Source organism: Anabrus simplex, chromosome 6 (genome assembly GCF_040414725.1).
Source record: "Anabrus simplex isolate iqAnaSimp1 chromosome 6, ASM4041472v1, whole genome shotgun sequence".
Classification (NCBI taxonomy): Eukaryota; Metazoa; Arthropoda; class Insecta; order Orthoptera; family Tettigoniidae; genus Anabrus; species Anabrus simplex.
The window spans coordinates 202,125,675-202,145,066 of record NC_090270.1 but is presented as its reverse complement, the minus strand read 5'-3'; the positions used below and the strand labels follow the sequence as shown (position 1 = coordinate 202,145,066).

Here is a 19,392-nt window from a genome sequence, read left to right as displayed (position 1 = left end):
GACTGCACCTCACAGAAGACCAGAGTTTAGACCTTTAGTTCTACTATCGACCTATGTGCCCCCTCTGATGGGCAAAAATTTTTGTACATACTGTTCTAGCCAATTAAAATTAGGGGCATGTACAGGCATTCTGCATAGGTCAAGAGAGTTCGAGAACCTTCCCCCGAGTTGCTATATAAGTTGGGCGCTTTTGGGTCATTTCGTCATCTTCGTCGCTCTGGTCTTAGAGTGCACATGGTGTAAGTGGAGGCAGGGGCAGCCTTGCTCGTCGGAATGCCCACCAGCTCAAGGTAATGGCAGACATCTTTTAAATACGTGATAGCTCCAGAAAGTTAACTTGACGGGAAAGTTTCAAAATTCTTTTTTAATGTAAATTTCTAAAGTTTAATATTACCTTTCAAATGTAAATTTTCAGGCAAGTCTAAGGATTCTATTCTAATCCCTGCTGGGAACTACAGTATGTAACTTAGGGAATAAAGAGTGTTCACCCTCTATTAATTCACATTCGACTTTGTATGGGGATGACTATGATCTTCTAAAACTCTAAATTCTTCAAAACATTTTGGAACTATTTTGCCATCTAGTCACCCTCTGTAGTATAGGCTAAACCTCTGTAACTTCAGGCCATAAGCCCATATAGGATTTTAAGTGTAATTCTTTTGCCAGTGGTTTTACGTCACACCGACACAGATATGTCTTATGGCAACAATGGGATAGGAAAGGCCTGGGAGTTGGAAGGAAGCAGCCGTGGCCTTAATTAAGGTACAGCCCCAGCATTTGCCTGGTGTGAAAATGGGAAACCACAGAAAACCATCTTCAGGGCTGCCGACAGTGGGATTTGAACCTACTATCTCCTGGATGCAAGCTCACAGCCGCGTGCCTCTGACCGCACGGCCAACTCACCCAGTAAGTGTAATTCAAAAGCAGTGCAAGTGTTTAGCCTCCTAGCATTTTGTTCATGGCCGATTCTCTTAAATCTTTCATTGTACATTTAAACCATTTAGGGCCTGTACTACGACTGTCAGGTAAACAGCCAGATACGTAGGCTGCAGTTTTGCAAACTGCAAGTTAAATATTTTCTTGCGTACTACCAACGAATTTTAACGGCGGTATTGTAATGCGGAAGATGTAACATTTTTATTGGGTTGGTAATAAGGTTACTGAAAATATAGTGAAATTTAGTGCGGTGGTATACGTGTTCCCTGGTGTTTTCATTTGTTTAGCTCTATTCCTTCTGAAATTGTATTACTAGAATACAATATCAGACTCTTATTAAGCTATAATGTGGAAGTTCAGGTCAAAAACAGAAATAGGACTGAAATCTACAGATACGAAGAAATGTTGAAATTAATTAACTACATAACAAAACTGTTATAGAAAATAAAAAGACTGAAAATGTACCCTGGACGCAAAAGTTAAGATTCAGGTTATGTATCTTTCTTTGTCTAGTACTATTTACGAGGATGCGCGTTACGGCAAAAGTAAAGTTTATATTCGTAATTAATGCCACTTGTGCAGCATAGGATCATTAATTTGATTATTCAATTTCTTGCTTGCTCATTGAATAAGTAGTCAATTTCTTTCTTTTCATTACATTATGAGAATAGTTACTGGCAAGCATTTATCTCACTGTAGTGTATATACTTAGTAGCAAATTGTTATGAAGGCGAAGAAATATAACCTCCTTAACATCCTCACTCGACGGACGAATCGCCATAAACAACGTTGTGTACCTTTACCCCACATGTGCGTCACGGATAGATTTGGAATAGAACCCACGCTTTTAACACGCATTCTAACGATTAGGAAATGTGTACTATCACCTCTAGTACCCTACTGACTAACATTCAGACGGTAAAAAAATATCAAACTATTGGGACTCGAACCCACGAAGAAATACATAGTAGCAAACGATGTTGCACTAACGACCACAGCTAACCATGCAGCTTGCTGTTGACTTGCTTGTGTACAACTCATATAGTCAGTAGCAACAACTTGCTATATTGGGAAATCTGTTAAGAATTCTGTGATAGTTGGACAGGAAGCATGCCATAATTTATAAATATATACACAGATGACATTGTAACAACTTAAATTTCGTACAACATCATGCAGATGTAGATTTATCTTTATGTGTAGCGTCCCCAACAGGAGCGAAGTCCCAGATAAGAGCGTTAACTGCCTCTACAACTTTGGCATAGCTAACCTTGAGAATATTCTCCGAGACTGCACATAAATGAAAGTCGTAGTATGCCTTTTCAACCAAACTTCCAGATAAATGTGCAAACTGACACATAAATTTAAACCGAACTTTTATATGGCTGTCATAGTACAGGCCCTTAGAAGGGCACTTATTGCCCCTGTTTAAATTCTACTTATTTATAGACAAGACGATGTCAAGCAGAAAAGACAGTAAATACTGTTTTTGAAATTATCTAGTGTAAAATTTGGATAAGAAACTTGTGCCTCTGAAAGGTGCAAATTTTTGGAGCTCAGTCTCCTAAAGGGCAATAGAGTGGAGCAAAAACTATCTTTGAAATGTTCTTTTAGAGCTACCATGCTCATTCATTTGTAAACTATTATGTCGAAAATGTTCTTTATGGTACCTGATTTGGGACTAACATCAATGTTATGGTCAGAGCTGCCAAGCTCATTATTATTCCATTTAACTGGTATTTGTTGTTGTTCATTCTGATTATTTATCAAAGTTAGAAGGATATAAATTTCAAAATTTAGTGTTTAAAATTATGTTCTCATCTTTTCTGCCCACCCATTCAAAATGCCTGCCCCTTCTTACACCTTTGTAGACAACAATATTTCCATAATCATCATCATCATCATCATCATCATCATCATCATCATCATCATCATCCCTGACCAAGCACATATCCATAAAATGGGTGTTCTGAAGTTCACTTAGAGTCGTATTCATAAACGATACTCTGACTTTGACTTACATAAGTTCACTTAGTTCAGTTTCGTGGAAGTCCGTTTCATAGATGCAACTTTTACAAAGTAGACTCTGGCGTAAGTAGACTTTGGTAAGTTACGATGTGAAGAATTAGATATGAAGTTGGCAATGAAAACAATGGAAGAGCAGTGCAGCGTCTTGCATCACTCAATGTTGTTTTCTTAATAAAGCAATAGAAGAAGAAGAAAGTCAGCTGTTTCGTGCGTTATAGATCGCATTGGACTCTAAAATCAATACAGTCAAAATTCTATTTCTCGACGATGGATGGAAAGAAAAAATTGCCAGCCTTCAACAACTACGAAAGGAAGGTGTTATTGGAACTAGTGAAAGAGAAGAAAGATATAGTTGAAAACAAAAAGACAGACAGTGTTACTATGAGGGAAAAATTAAAAGCGTGGGAGGATATTAGTGTAAAATTTTGTAGTATAGCTAACACAAGCAAGAGAAGTGGAGAGCAGTTAAAAAAGTGTTGGAACAATATTAAATTTAGACCTAGACAACGCAAAATGGAGCAAAGAAAGGAAAGTATTGCAACTGGCGGAGGCCCTAGTGCAAAAGGTGACAAGGATGACAGTTTTCTGGCAATGGTGGAAAGTTCTGAGGATTGTGAGTGAGTTTGACAGTGACGGATTCATGGGTGAAGAGGAGACGGAACAGGTGTTGTATGATGAAGTCACTGAAGTACTGGAAACATCTGGAGCTGAGAGTGGGCCTACTTTACTGGCAGAATCATCAGCCGAAAAGGAAGCCACAGAAAGAAGAAAGAGTACAGGTATGTCCAAATGTGTGACTAGGCCACGAACGGGGGCAGTGTTATATCTGCAAGCCAGGAGGGAACTTGATATAGAGCAGAGGAAAGAGCTTCACAAACTCAAGATTCAGCAGGAGAAGGGAGTTCCATGCAGTGAGAATGAAATTCCAAGAGGAGGTGCATAAGTTGACTATTATGCAGATGAATGAACTCCATCAATTAGAAAAAGCAAAATACAACTAATAATGTGTGTGTATATTAACCTAACCTGAAATGACTAACATTAATGAACACACTATTATTATTATTATTATTATTATTATTATATAAATGGGCACAATTATTATAAAATAGAATTTAGGGCATTAATAAAGCAATTTTATGAAGCAAATGATATTACATAATTGTGGTAATGCATTTATGAAAGGGTAAAGTTATTTTAGATAGTTATTTTAGATGCCACAGAACACTTTTAGTTAAAATATCGTTCTATGATGCGTCTTCTGGCTACAGCTCCTAACATTTGGGGCATAGGTCGGTCACGATGTTCACCACCGTTATCCCCTTCATCAAGTTCTTCCAGGAGACCACGATCTGCAGCAATGTTATGAAGTACAACGGTAGCCATAATGACCGGAGGTATGTTGTTTAATTTCAATGTAAACTTCCTTGATAAACACTGAATTTTTTTCTTCCAGCTTCCAAATGTTCTCTCTACTACATTTCTAGCAAGAATGTGAGAGGCATTGTATGCTTCTTCAGCGGGTGTTTGAGGATTAATAAGGGGTGTCATCAAGAATGGCCTGCAAGCGTAACCACTATCTCCAACGAGTAATCCACGTCGCTGTCCCGTTTCAAATTGTAAACAAATCCTACTGTTGTTGAAAATTCTATTATCATGTGTAGAACCCGGCCAACCCGTCATGAAATCAATAAACTTCATCTCGTGGTCGACTATGCTCTGACAATTGAAACTAAAATATTCCTTTCCTATTACGGAAAACCTCAGCATGGTTGCCACTTGGACTTATTATTGGTACATGGGTGCAATCAATAGCTCCAACCACTCCAGGGAATCGGGATCTTTCATACACACGACACACATTATTTCGACATCCAGCTTCATTTGGGAACGAAACAAACTGTGGTCTCTTTCGGGCAATCAAGATCGATATTCTTCCGATTATTCTACATACCGAGGGCTGGCTTACTCCTCGTAAATCAGCGGAGTCAATTTGGAAGTTATCTGAAAACCATGGAAGTGTGAAAGGCTATTGTAATAGATACCACAATGAATAGAAAGTGCAAAAACAGTAACAACAATTTTACTCTTACCTGTAGCATAATATCTTAACGAAATTAGCAACTGTATTATTGGAGGTATGGGTGATCCTCGATTATTATATTTCTGTAAATCGTCTTCAAACATCGTTAGTACATCTAATACTGTATGTTTGTCGAATCTATATCATTTTCTGAACTCATTTTCTGTATAAAATTCAATTGGGTTCTGTGCATCTCTCATAATACGCCGAGGATTAGGCACAACATACTGAATAATTTCCTGGATCTCTTCAACTTCGTCTACAAAATTAACTACATCAGCAATATCTGCCATTTTATTATTTTTCTGATCTCAGAGTCTACTTAAGTATGGAACATTGGCGACTTGGAAGTAAGTCGCTATTTACGTTTACTTACCTCCAAGTAGCAATTATGAAATGGAAATAGCAACTTACCGCCTTCTAAGTCAAAGTCTCGTTCATGAATACGACCCTTAGGGATGCTTTGTCTAACTCAGAGAATAGTTCCGACATTCTTGCACAAGATACAGCAGTACTTCACTTTACGTTCAAATAACCTCAGCAGTTCATTTCTATGCTGCCTTGGGAAGCCCCCAGCCTCTCTTCAGCTCTTCATTGACAAGAGCTTTCTGTACTAGATGATGATGATCATGTCTTCTGACGTGGTTGAACCAACAGAGCTGTTTCCTCCATCTTGTCGCTGATGGGCACAACTTCAGAAAGTCCTTGCATGTGCTCCTTGGAAACCTTGTCATGAAGAGCAATGCCTGCCAACCATCACAGCATCCACATCTCTGTGACATGCATTCATAGTCATGCTTCTGTCTTGCCCTAAATTCAGAGCTGTACATGATAGCAGGCCAGTGATTTTGTACACTTAGCCCTTCAATTTGACTGGCATCTGCTTATCACACAGAACAGCAAGGGACTGTCCTTTTGTCCAACCAACACTGATGCAGTACTTGACATCTGCAACAATATTACCATCCGTTGTAATGACTGAACTTGTTGGTCATCATCAGTTGTTCACAAGCAAGAAAGATAATAGGTAATGCGTGGGCCCACTTGCCCAGGCTCCACTAAGTGGAAGAACATGTACTGTTGCTTTGTGACTTACTCTGAACCCATCTGCATCAGCATCGCTTGCCATCATTGCAAAACTGCTTCAACCTCCTCACATGACTCACCACCCAAAATAATGTTTTCTGTGTAAAATGGTCCATGGCAGGTCTGTCAACTGCTCAGTCAGGTAGTTTATGACAATGTTGAACAGTGGTGGGTTTAGTGCCAACCAATAACATGGTGACTGTCTGAAACACCTGCAGTGGTTTTCATCCTGGTAGATAGACACTGCTACACGATACTGTATCTTTATCAAACTCACTTTCAATATCTGATGTATTCTAGGCAACCATGATCAGAACTGAAACAACCGATCCAGAAACCATACGTTTGGATTTTTGCTCATTTTTTATTTCCCAAACCTTCTTGTTTATACAGCATGCTAGTGCAAGCATTACAGAAATTCTAAAGCTTCCAATAAATTTTCAAGAACATTCTGTAGGTTGCAGTTAACAACAGTTAAGGAAGCTGGGTGCCTTCAGGTGCTTATTTTTGTTTACTCTGTTGTGCAACTCCATGCCATTGAAAGTGAAGACAGTATATATGATAAATTATTGTACTGAACATCATATACAGCAGGACTAAATAGAAATAAATACGGTACAGTAATTATTAAAAGAAAAGTAAGAAATGACATGTTAATTTTCCTCATAATGAAGTCCTGAACCATGATGAACATACCATACACAAGGACAAAAAATGAAGTGTAAATACAATCCACTTTTGCATAAATTCCAATATTACTGGATGCATTAAACAGAGAAACAACTTATTACAATGTTTACTTAGAATGCATTAACTGTTAGATCTTATAGCAAAATAACTAAGATGTTAGGAAGCAATCTGTTCATGCTAAAGCAACTATTTAGAGGCATTAAAGTGCATATTTAATATGGGGAAACCTTATATCACAGAACACAAAAAGGTTCTACACAAATATATGACTAATACTATGGGTTGTTCAATAATTTGAAAACTTCCTTTATGGTTAAGTGATAAAGGAGCAATTTCTTACCTGGATGTATCTCAGGTATCACATCGGTAGTATGAAATACTGCTTCCTGAGGTGCATTAAATGCAGGATATGGATGCAGAAGAAAAAAGTCAGGTACTTTCACTGGAAATGGATTGGAGTTAGTCACTTTAAACTTATAAACCACTTCTCTTCCTTCACCGACAACCTGAAACATAATAACTTAAATCAATGAATTTATTAATGAAGGTGGTAGCCATTGATTTAAAAGTGCAAAAGTGCAAACGATGTAAAACTAAAGGGATATAAGGTGGTCGATTTTTTGTACCACATATACAATTATGACAACTTCTGAAATTAATACTGTTTCGAGGCCATACTGTCAGTGTTTTTCTCCTAGGCCCCATTTGTTTCAGATGTTGGCAATCATCTTGGCTGTGCTTTCTCTGTTGTGAGCTGCTTGGAATAACTCTGCCATTGTCTTGCAAGTCCAGTCTCTGAAGATTTTTAGCCAGGAGATTCGTCTCCTACCAACACCTCTCTTTGTAGGTATCTTTCCTTGCAGAATTTCTAGCGGTAGTTGGTATCTGATTCCGTTTCTCATGATATGACCAATTTACTGAAACTTTCTCATTCTTACAATATGATTAGAACTTCCTTATTCTTTCTCATCCTTCAAAGGATCTCTGCATTTGTGCCAGTGTTACTTAACTAAAATTCAGAATACTAATAACTTCGGCATAAAATAATAAAAAATTGTTAATGCAATAGAAAGGAAGAGTTGAAGAAAGTACATTACTGTGTTGTATTATTCCGAAGGGGCCCTGGGAAGCGACCTAGGGAGAGTCTCTGTGATCACCTTGAGACTCTGGCTAAATGGGGGTGTGATGCGATTATAAGAACTCACCAAGAAAGTTCTCTCGGCCTCTCACACCTCAATTCTTCCATTTCTACCTGCACGCGGTGCCCCTATTAAGCCGAGCAACCCAGCGGGAAACTGGGTTGGTAAGCAGACAGGAATGATGGGTCAGTGGAAGGCAACGGGAAACCACCACTGTTATTTTCCCAAGGCAACCTCATGGCTTCACTCAATCTCAAATTAGATTCTGGAGTAAGTCCCCCAGTCGGATCTCCGGGGGGGAAAACAAGGTTGAGAGGAGCTTCGGCATATGAAGATTTATCTAAACCATCCTTACGAGTCGTCAGAAAAATAGCAACATGGAATGTATGAGGTCTCTTGCAGACGGGAAAACTTCACATCATTGAAAGAGAAATGAAACTTCATGATCTGGATATACCTGGACTTAGTGAGACACAATGGAGAGGCTGTGGCCATTTTATGACTCAAACAAATAATACAGTATATTTTTCTGGAAGTGAGGATATGAGTCATAATGGTGTCGCTGTAATAATTCCAAAGAAACAATGCTGTTATGGGTTATGAGCCCATTTGTGATAGAATCATCAGTATTAAGATGACCTGAAGAAGAAGAAATAGAGGAATGTTATGACCAGCTGGAATATACCATCAGTAGGATACACAAAAAAGGAAATATTAGTCATCCAAGGAGATTTTAATGCGAAGATAGGTAAGACTATAGATGGTAGACATATGAGACCTATGGATGGACTGTTCGGTCCGGGGGTGAGAAATGAACGCGGAGAGCGTTTATTAGAATTTTTTGTGAATAACAAATCTATCTGTAACACCCTCTTCAAACATCATCCAAGGTATTGCTATACATAGATAAGGGGATAAGGTTAGGAATCAAATTGATTTCATTCGGTGAGGCAACGTTGGCAGACTTCAATCCTGGATTGTAAGACCTACCCTGGAGCAGACTGGTAGTGATCATATACTGCTATCTATGAAAATGGTACGCATTACTGACAAATATATTCTCCATGAGTTTGGTGAAAAAATAAGAACAAAATTCCAGCACGTAGAGGAGGAAAGAGCTTCTTCTCAAACATGGAACAAGATTAAGGAAATCATCAATTAATCCCTTCCCGAACAAGTTCCTAAGACCCCTCAAGCAAAACATCCCTCGATTTCAACATCTACACTACTATTGATTGAAGAAAGAGGCACATTGAAGAAACGTGGTATACAATCTGCAAAAGATGAGGAAACATATAAAGAACTTTGCCAAAAAATACAGTGTAATTGTAGAACTGACAAAACACAGTATCTTACCAATATCTAATGAAATAGACCACCATCACAAGGTAAATGAAACACATGACCTTTACAAGAAGATAAATAGCATCACCCGAGAGTTCAAACCACGTACATGGGTGTTTGAAGACACACAGAGAAATGTAATTGGTGACAAGAAAGAAGCATTATCCAGGTGGAAACAACACTGCGAAATCTTATGCTGCAAAGGTAATAGCATAAGAGAACAGAACAACTGCATGAAATGTGACACAGAGCTTGCTATCCTATTTAGTGAAATTGAGAATGCCATCAAACATTTGAAAAACAACAAAGCCCCAGGCATAGACAGTATTACTGGAGAACTGCTGAAAGTAATGGGAGAAGGCGGCCTCCATGCTTTACATTCAATATATAATAAAGTGTGGAAAACTGGAGAATGGCCTAAAGACTGGACTACATCTGTTCTCATCCCCCTTCACAAATAAGGGTCAGTTAGGGACTGTTCTAATTACCACACCATAGCATTAATATCACATGCTAGCAAAGTCTTGCTGTATATAATGAATCAACGACTAAAAACATTTTTGCAATCTCAGATTTCTGCTGAGCAAGCAGGTTTCGTGGCAGGTAAAGGTACACGAGAGTCAATAACAAACATGAGGCAAATAATTGAGAAATGCCGCGAGTTCTGTGTCCCTGCCTATATTTTTTTCCTTGATTATAAAAAGGCCTTCGACTGTGTCAAGTGGGACAAGTTGTGAGAAGTGCTCAATGAATGTGGAGTCCCAAAACATTTAACGTCATTATTGAAAGGTTTTTATAATAGTCATAATGCAACCATAAGAGTGGATGGTGAATGCTCAGAATTTTTCAATGTGACAAATGGAAAATTAAATGGCGTATGGCTTTTAGTGCCGGGAGTGTCCGGGGACATGTTCGGCTCGCCAGATGCAGGTCTTTCGATTTGACACCCGTAGGCGACCTGCACGTCGTGATGAGGATGAAATGATGATGAAGACGACACATACACCCAGCCCCCGTGCCAGAGAAATTAACCAATGATGGTTAAAATTCCCGACCCTGCCGGGAATCGAACCCGGGACCCCTGTGGCCAAAGGCCAGCACGCTAACCATTTAGCCATGGAGCCGGACGTGACAAATGGAGTCAGATAATGTTGCGTACTGTCACCCCAGCTCTACAATATCTACGCAGAGTATTAATGAGAAGAGCACTGGATGGCTAGGATAGTGGAATTTCAATCGGTGGTAGGGAAATCAACAATTTACGCTTTGCTGATGATACTGCACTAATTGCAGGAAGTGGGCAAGAACTTGATGAATTGCTCTCTAGAGTGACAGTCATTAGTTTGGATTTTGCTCTAGAAATTAACATGAAAAAGACCAAACTAGTGGTTATCAACCGACAAAGTCAAATCCCAATCGAAATAACAGGATGCCTGAAAGATCTGGAGTTGGTGAATGATTGTGTATATCTGGGCTCCATAATCAGTAACATGGGAAATTGGGATAAAGAAATAAAACGACATTGTCCTAGGTCGTGCCGCAATGGTTATACTCACAAAGATCTGGCAGAACTGGGCATTATCCAAAACAGTGAAAATAAGATTGGTGGAATGACTGGTGTTCTCTGTTTTCCTGTACGGTTGTGAGACCTGGACTGTGAAGGCTAGTGACAAGAACTGAACAGATGCCTTTGAGATGTGGTGTTGGCGGAGAATGTTCCGTATGCCATGGACAGAAAGAAGAACAAATGCCTCCATTATAGAAGAACTGAGCATCACAAAACGTGTATCTTCCCGCGTTGGTGAAAGTTACCTCCAGTTCCTGGGACACATTTTGAGGAGAGAAGGAGACAATTTAGAAAAGACCATTCTGCAAGGCAAAATTGAAGGCACCAGACCACAAGGCAGAAGAACAAGTAGATGGTTAGACCAAGCAAAGAAGATCACGGGTCTACCTCTTCACAATATCTTAAGAAGAGCTGAAGACCGCTCAGGATGGAAAAATCTCATTAAGGATGCAGTTACTAATGAAGTGAAGAAATGAGGACATGACACTCAGCAATGAGTAAACCGATTGATGATGATGATGATGATGATGATGATGATTCTGAAGAGAGCAGCTGTTTTCTTTAATCTTTTGTTCATTTAGGAACATACTGCCACTCCTCTAGCATCACTCAGAAAACATACAGTTTTGAGTATGTTGCAAATGCAACAAAAGGAGAAGTGCTTATGCAGTTTGCATCAATCTCAAGGGATCTTAAAATACTGTACAACAAAATATCATGCAATAAAAATTTCATTATGATCTGTATTGACAGTAGTTACAACTGATAGATAATATGGGTCCACCTATTCAATACCACACTAACAAAACATGCAATTATAGCTTCTTGTTTTAAGGGGCCTAACATCGAAGGTCATCGGCCCAAAAACATGCAACTATATTTAGTAAAAAATCAGTTACACTGTCATATAATTAGTATATGAGACTGGTTTTGGCCACTTAGGCCATCATCAGCCACAGAAATTTTTTTTAAACCGGCACAACTAAAAACACAAAAGACCATGAAACACACAAAGACATCATTTTTTTTTTGCTAGTTGCTTTACGTCGCACCGACACAGATAGGTCTTATGGCGACGATGGGACAGGAAAGGCTAGGAGTGGGAAGGAAGCGGCCGTGGCCTTAATTAAGGTACAGCCCCAGCATTTGCCTGGCGTGAAAATGGGAAACCACGGAAAACCAAAAGACATCTTAAACAGTTACACAAATATCAGTCTGATAGAAAACTTTGTGACACTTATGTCCATGCATCACAAATATTGTACAATGAATTTAGACCTTGGTGTAATAAACAAACATGCCAAGATATCAAAATAAGAGAACACATGCTAAATCTATCTCCAAAGGAAAACTTTATGACACTTGTGTCCATACGTCATAAAATGTTGTGCCCTGGTTTTGAATTGGCAGGTTATTGTGGAAGGGTGTAAGGGGTCCTACTCAAACGTCAACCTCACCTGCAAATGGTGCACTCTGCTTTAGACAGACGAGGCTCTGGCGACCAAATGACTCCTAGGACAAGGATTCCCCCTCTATCATGCCCACAGCTCTGTAGAGAGGCGGAGAAGCTGGTAGAGGTTGGGGCAGTCTCTTACCATTGGGTGGGAAACTACCCCTAAAGGTGGATGAATCACTTGTGGTCAACAGCGTAGAAAGTCCTAACCGGAAGACTGGGCATATGAGCACTCAATATTAACTAATGGCTGGAAAGGCGGATGAAGGCTGCAGCAGACTTGGATCCTCTAGTCATCATAGTGTCTATGCCACTGGGTAAAGGATGTGAGTGTGTCAAGGATCATGCGATTGTCGATGTGCAGCAGCATTCCCACGTTAAAAGATATCACACACAGGCATCTTTCGAAGATTGATACTGGTGTAACAAGTCCTGTGGTGATCGGGGAGGTGTGATGGGGGCAGGACTGTGTAGTCTGGAAGTTCCTAGTAACAAACCGGCACACAACCAACGAGTGCGTGATCACAGTCTTGATTGAGGAATGGCTGAAGAGCAATTCGTGTGCTCCATTCATGACTGAGCAGGGGGCTAGAAAAGGTGCCCTAAACATAGTCAGCCTTAAACACAACCTGACTGGGAAGCCGTGCCCAGAGGGAACACCATATGTGGTCGAAAGAAGTTGCATATAAATTTAGGAACTTGGAACATCTGCACTCTAATGGACAATGGCACAGATAATCGACCAGAAAGACGAAATGCAATTGTCCCCCATGAACTGAGATTTAACACAGACATTGCAGCAGTACGTGAAACTAGGCAGGCAGGTGAAGGACAGATCAGAGAACATGGTAGTGGTTATACTTTCTTTTGGATAGGGAAAGACGTTAACGATAACCGCATTCACATTCACAAAGTCTGTTTCGCCTTCAAGAATGGACTTTTTCCTACACTTGATGAATTACCTTCGGGCAAATAACCAGCGAGCTACTGTAATTAGTGCTTATGCTCCACCTCTCACTTCTGATGAACACCAGAAAGAAGCATTTTATTCCCAGCTTGATATGCTTCTAAGCAAAATACCCAAGGCTGATAAAATCATTCTCTTGGAAGACTTCAATGCCAGAGTTGGTAAGGAATCAGCACAATGGCCTGGTGTAAGTGGCAAGGATGGTGTAGGAAAATGCAATTCCAATGGAACTCTCCTACTCATGAACAATGAAGAAAACTGAAAAAGCCCACTAGGAGCAAGCTGCTGATCATCTGAACAATAATGAAACTAATACCAAATTCCACAAACTCCTAGCAGAAAATCTTCCCAGTACATATCCTGACAGCGTCTCCTCCGAGACTACGGAGAAACATGATCTTGGCATTTTGACCTTGTCTGACATTGCGCAAGTGCATACTGCAACAGTTCTAATTGTTCTTCCAGTGTTCCTATATGATTACCTACTCCCCTCCAATAGAGTGCACATACAATATTTTCTCTCAGACATGTCCATACCTGCACTCCATACAACCAATCCAAACCTCATTTACAACAACGAAGCTCCATTAACATAGACATGAGACGGACTTGTGACAAATCTGTTTGTGATACGAAGCGACTGGTATTATTTTTTACATAAGGACACTAAATGTAACATATATCGCATACAATTACCTTTGCCGGAATATCTTGCAGGCCGGTGTTATACTTCTTGTAAATGTTGGTGATCTGATATATATATTTTTGTTGTTAAACGTAAAAGAAGTACAAATTGTTTTATCAATAAAATGTTTATGGGAGGAATAGAAAGTACTAGTAGAGAACTACACAGTTCTGGAAAGAGAAGCGGCTACACTGCGGTTGGTCATAAGTAAGGAGAAAACAAAATATATGATCAACATCAGAAATAAAACCAGGTGGAGAGGGACAGAGCAGTTTGAAGGGTTTGAAAGAGTAAATTAGTTCAAGTATTTGGGAGGAATTGTCATAGAAGATAATGTAGTACCAGTAGAGATTAAGGCAAGAACAGCGGCAGGCAACAGATGCTATTACAATTTCCATAACTTGTTGCGATCATCAAACATCTCAAGGCAGCTGAAGCTGACAATGTATAGAACGATTATAAAACCTGTAGTTATGTATGGATCTGAAAACATGGACAATTACACAGCAAATCAGAAATACTTTGGATGCATGGAAATGAAAAGTGTTGAGGAAGATATATGCTGCAATATACGAAAAGGGTGGCTGGAGAATTAGGACCAACAAAGAGCTGTATGAACTCTATAAGAATCCATCAACAACAACATGTAAAGATTAGAAGATTACGGTGGTTGGGACATGAGCAGTGAATGGAGGAACAGTGAGTGCCTAGGAAGGTGTTAAGTCACCAAGCCCGAGGGAAGCCGCTCAGTGGGGCGACCAAGATTACGATGGCTGGATGATGTAGAGGCGGACTTGAGAAGACTAGCAATATGGAACTGGAGAAGGCTGGCCGCTTCGAGAGACGACTGGAGGAGACAAGTGATCGACAAGGCCCAGGTCCTTCAAAGACTGTAGCGCCGGGTAAGTAAGTAAGTAAGTATAAACTGTTTATTATATCCACTGTTTTCAGCTACAGCCCAAATTGTATCCAATTTTTGTCCATGGAATCCTTTAGATACAGGCTCTGTGTAAAATACGTAGCTTATTTTTGTGTGAATTGGGGTGTAATGAATCCTGCTGAATGGTGCCAGCGGTTTGAGACAGCTCTCTATAAATAATGAAGGCTTGTCAGTCCTATTCTATCTAACTTGAAAATATGTACAAACCTAAATGGATCTCCTTCCTCTATCATAAGTCTTGGGTAAAGAGGATATTACATACCAGGGTTCATTTGACCCCTATATCATTTCATGTTCTTGACGTACCATAATTAATGTCAGAATGTGTTGTCAATCTCCACTGGTTGTAAGCTTTAAGTTGTTAAAACTCCATTAACTTATGTTACCCACAGTTAAGTTCAGTTCACATTTTTTATATTATTATCCTGGCATGTTAGTCTTGTCTGTTAGGTCATCACCCCAGAGGCTGGTTGGATCCTCAAATAGCATCACCAAAGGCTATGCAGATATAGGGAAACCACAAAAACCAATGGCAGTACCAAAATGAGGTGTACTAGGCAAGATGAGGAGTGAGGTAGTTTGCCATTGGTTTCCTCACTGGGCCAGGCAGTGCTATTGTAGCACAACTAACCCTATGAGCAACACCTTTCATGACACTCAGACACACTGGTTGTGCTCTGAATGTCATTAACCTTTTCATTACTCAGATAAATTCTCTTTTGTAAAAGCCCTGTGCTGAATTATTTTTAACAATTAACTTCAATACATAAAAGTCTGAAATAAGATGGGAAAAACCAGAGGATTCTTGCCTGCTTGTCATATTTTTATACTAAATATGGAAGGTCCTAAACTGATTTTTCTAACACAAAATTAGCTATATGTTGCGCAGGAAATTCAAGATTGTCTAAAATAAAAGGCCAACAATTGAACAAAAATCGAACTAATAATTAAAAATAACAGTAAAAAGCTCAACTTACATGTTTCAGTGGCTACACATGGTCCTAGCTGTCCACTTCCAAGCACCGATATTTAACTAAATCGAAGACAATAACTTCAGGGGTGTCTAAAATGAGTAAAAATGTATCTAAATTTTACGGTAAAATATTATTGCAGATAAAACACTGAGAATGCATTAAAAAATCCTACACATCTTGGTTTGATATCAAAATAAAAAATGGTCCAGACCAGTTAATTAAGGGTTGTACAAAACTGATAATTCCAAAACTGTGGGTAGCCTACATTATAATCAGTGTCATCACTATCATCATTATTCTCGAAATCACTAAAATCGGAATATTCATCTTCCGATTCTAATGTGGGTAGCACAACCTCGGATTCGGCAAGATCGCGCGCTTTACTGGCGGCCGACATACTGTATCTTACTCATCCCTGACGCGGGCCTCACTGCTAGCTTGCACGCCAGGCATACCGCAGAGCAGCTCGTAAAGCAGAGTGTCGTATTTATCTCAATAACTCGTGAACGAATCAACAGACTGTCATTTCGTAAGATCCTATCTACTGCAGAGAAATGCGTGTATCCGCCCAAGGGGTTTGAATGACTTCTTATGTCAACGTTGGAAGTATTGAGTTGATAAAAGTCAGAAGAACGTCACACTCGCAATATTACGGGTGCAGCAGAGCAGCGGTCACTCTCCGCCCTCGCAATATTGCGAGCGCAGCAATGTAAAGGTTAATCAGCACCACCTATACCCCAGCAGCTTCCATATTGTCACAGCCATGGATGAGGCTGGGACTTCAGTGGAAGCTACACTTTGCTCTGGCCTGTGCCAAGAGATGGATGCAAAAGTACTGTATCCATCAAGAAATGACAGCAGGCAGTATGTTAGTCTTAAGAGATTATTAATGTTACTATATTATACCATATATTGGTTTAAAAGGTCCCAAACCTTGACCTAAAGGTTGTCTACAGGCTGAAGATGCCCAAAATAATGGGTGAAACATGTACCTGACCTGATAAGTCTACATAAATTCATGTAGATTCAAACCACATTAAATGTGGAAAGTACTGAATACGTGGTTTTTATTAAATTATTATCCTTAAGATTCTATACCTAACTTGTTTTAAGTTGCATTAAATTTTAAATGTTTGGTCCTTTTTCACCATATTAAAAGAGTTACCTGAAAAAAGTTTTAGTATTTGTAATGTAACCAACTTAGTTCATTATTACAGTGGTGTTGCCTTTGGTAATGATGAGATCATTATCACACATTTTCTTTTTGAGGTCAGATTTCCGACCAACCGACCGACTGACCAAGACTGATCTGCATTTAAGGCAGTCACCCAGGTGGCAGATTCCCTATCTGTTGTTTTCCTAGCCTTTTCTTAAATGATCGCAAAGAAACTGGAAAATTATTGAACATTTCCCTTGGTAAGTTATTCCAATCCCTAACGCCCCTTCCTATAAACGAATATTTGCCCCAATTTGTCCTCTTTAATTCCAACTTTACCTTCATATTGTGATCTTTCCTACTTTTAAAGATACCACTCAAACTTATTCGTCTACTGATGTCCTCCCACGCCAATAGTGCACTAAAGTAAGTTAAGGGGGTATAGTACAGGAACAACTTGAAAAATATAAAAATTGGATCCCAGGATAACATACATTTGAACTGTCTAGGATTCGGTGCTGATCTAGCTCTTCTGGCCAATGATATTCAGGAAACAAAACAACAAATAAAACCTTTACAGGAAACAGTTCAAATAGTGGTTTGAAAATTTAATTTGAAAAAATAAACAGAAATTATACTAACTCAACTTCCACTTGCAAACAAAATTAAGCTGGGAGGCCAAGAAAAAAAAATATATATATATAAAAATTCAAATATTTAGGTGAAATAATCATGTATAACCTGAATGAGAAACCAGCATGGCAAAATAGAATAGATAAACTGGTTACAGCACAACATGTCGCGAAGAATACATATAATAAGTGTCTCTCAACACCAACCAAACTGAAACACTACAAAACAGTCATCCAGCCACAAATCGCAATTTCACGTGAAACATTATTCAAAACAACAAACACAGTTGCAATAGATAGAATACTAAAGTTAGAAAGGAGAATAGTGGGAACCTGTTTAAATAAAAATTATCAAGTAAACTGAGTCTGGAGACTAGCTTCCAATGACACAGTATATAAAGAAATAGAACCTGTGGCAAGCACAATAAAAAAGAAATGAATATCATTCTTAGGGCATCTAATATGGTCACCAGAAAATATAATCAGTAGAAAAATAGTAGAAAAATTATGGAAGAGTAAAAGTAAGAATAATATTAGATGGATCACGGAACTTAAAGAAGACATGAGAGAGTTACATATTACAATAGAAGATTTAAAATAGAACAAACACACTCAAGATATTGAAAGAAAAACAGACTAGACTAGAGGCGAAAATCAACAAGCAGAAAATAGGAAGAGTGATTCCAGAAGCAGAAAGAAAATTACATTCAGAAAAGATGAAACAGTATTGGGCTGACAAAAAGAAGAAAAACCTCTATAAACCTGAATAAAGTAGTCCTATGTTGGCTAAGAAATTAAAATAAATAAATAATAAAGCTGACATAACTCTCCTCATTATAATGTTATTTTTATTTTGTGCGACGGATGTGTCAGTATGAAGAAACAAACTGCAACACCAGTTATAAAATATGTAGCCCAATAAATGAAGTCTATAATTAACTATACATTATCTTGATGCACAAGCTGGTTATTTCTCTTTCTTTTAAATTTGCTTTATGTTGCACCGACACAGTTAGGGTGATAGGAAAGGGCTAGGAGTGGGAAGGAAGGGGCCATGACCTTAATTAGGTACAGCCCCAGCATTTGCCTGGTGTGAAAATGAGAAACCATCAAAACCCATCTTCAGGGCTGTAGACTGTGGGATTCGACTCCACTATCTCCCAAATGCAATATTTTGGAATAAGAATATGAAGGAACTTAATTTAAGAAACCATACCTTAAATCGCCAATTTTAATTCCCATTGCGACTTAACGTATGGTTTTAGACTGCACAGCCTGTTACCAAGGTTATTTTGAAGACTTTTCCATATGGTGATGTCAATGTCAATCCTTTCATCACATAATTCAAGGATCAAGCTAGCAGATGGCGTTCAACTCTAAAAATAGATATTTCTTGCCTTTCCCGCCTTTTTCCTTCATTTAAGAAATATATACACAAGAGGGTCAACCTAATATCGTACTGAAAAGGTGGACTCTCTGTCAATTTATTTCTTATAAATGAAATTTATAGCTTATAATTTTTCCTTCGTACTGTAAAATTTCGTCTGGGACTTAAGGTATGGTTCCCTGGAGAGCATCACATATAATGTCTTTTAAATATGCCTTTAATCCTTTGACAAGAAAGTATACTATCTCCTCTACTCTTCATCACTAGAGATGGGAATTTGCACATTTGCCTATTTTATTTTTTCAGAAACGTAGGCTTTTGAGAT

The 19,392-nt window shown here is 38.9% G+C and overlaps 1 protein-coding gene across 8 annotated transcripts in view; it reads right to left on the bottom strand.

The window, feature by feature from the left end:
* Positions 1 to 19,392, bottom strand: part of LOC136876309 (putative helicase mov-10-B.1) — a 481,476-nt gene that overhangs the window by 375,227 nt on the left and 86,857 nt on the right. For 7 of the 8 annotated variants that reach the window (XR_011018462.1, XM_068228374.1, XM_068228371.1 and 4 more), the window contains exon 5: positions 7,164 to 7,329. The exons of the other annotated variant lie outside the window; for it this stretch is intronic. Coding sequence is in view for 6 of the 7 variants with exons in the window: in XM_068228374.1 (XP_068084475.1) it covers positions 7,164 to 7,329 (166 nt within the window). In the remaining variant the exon portion in view is untranslated. The remainder of the gene's footprint in view (positions 1 to 7,163; positions 7,330 to 19,392) is intronic. 8 annotated transcript variants of the gene reach the window in all.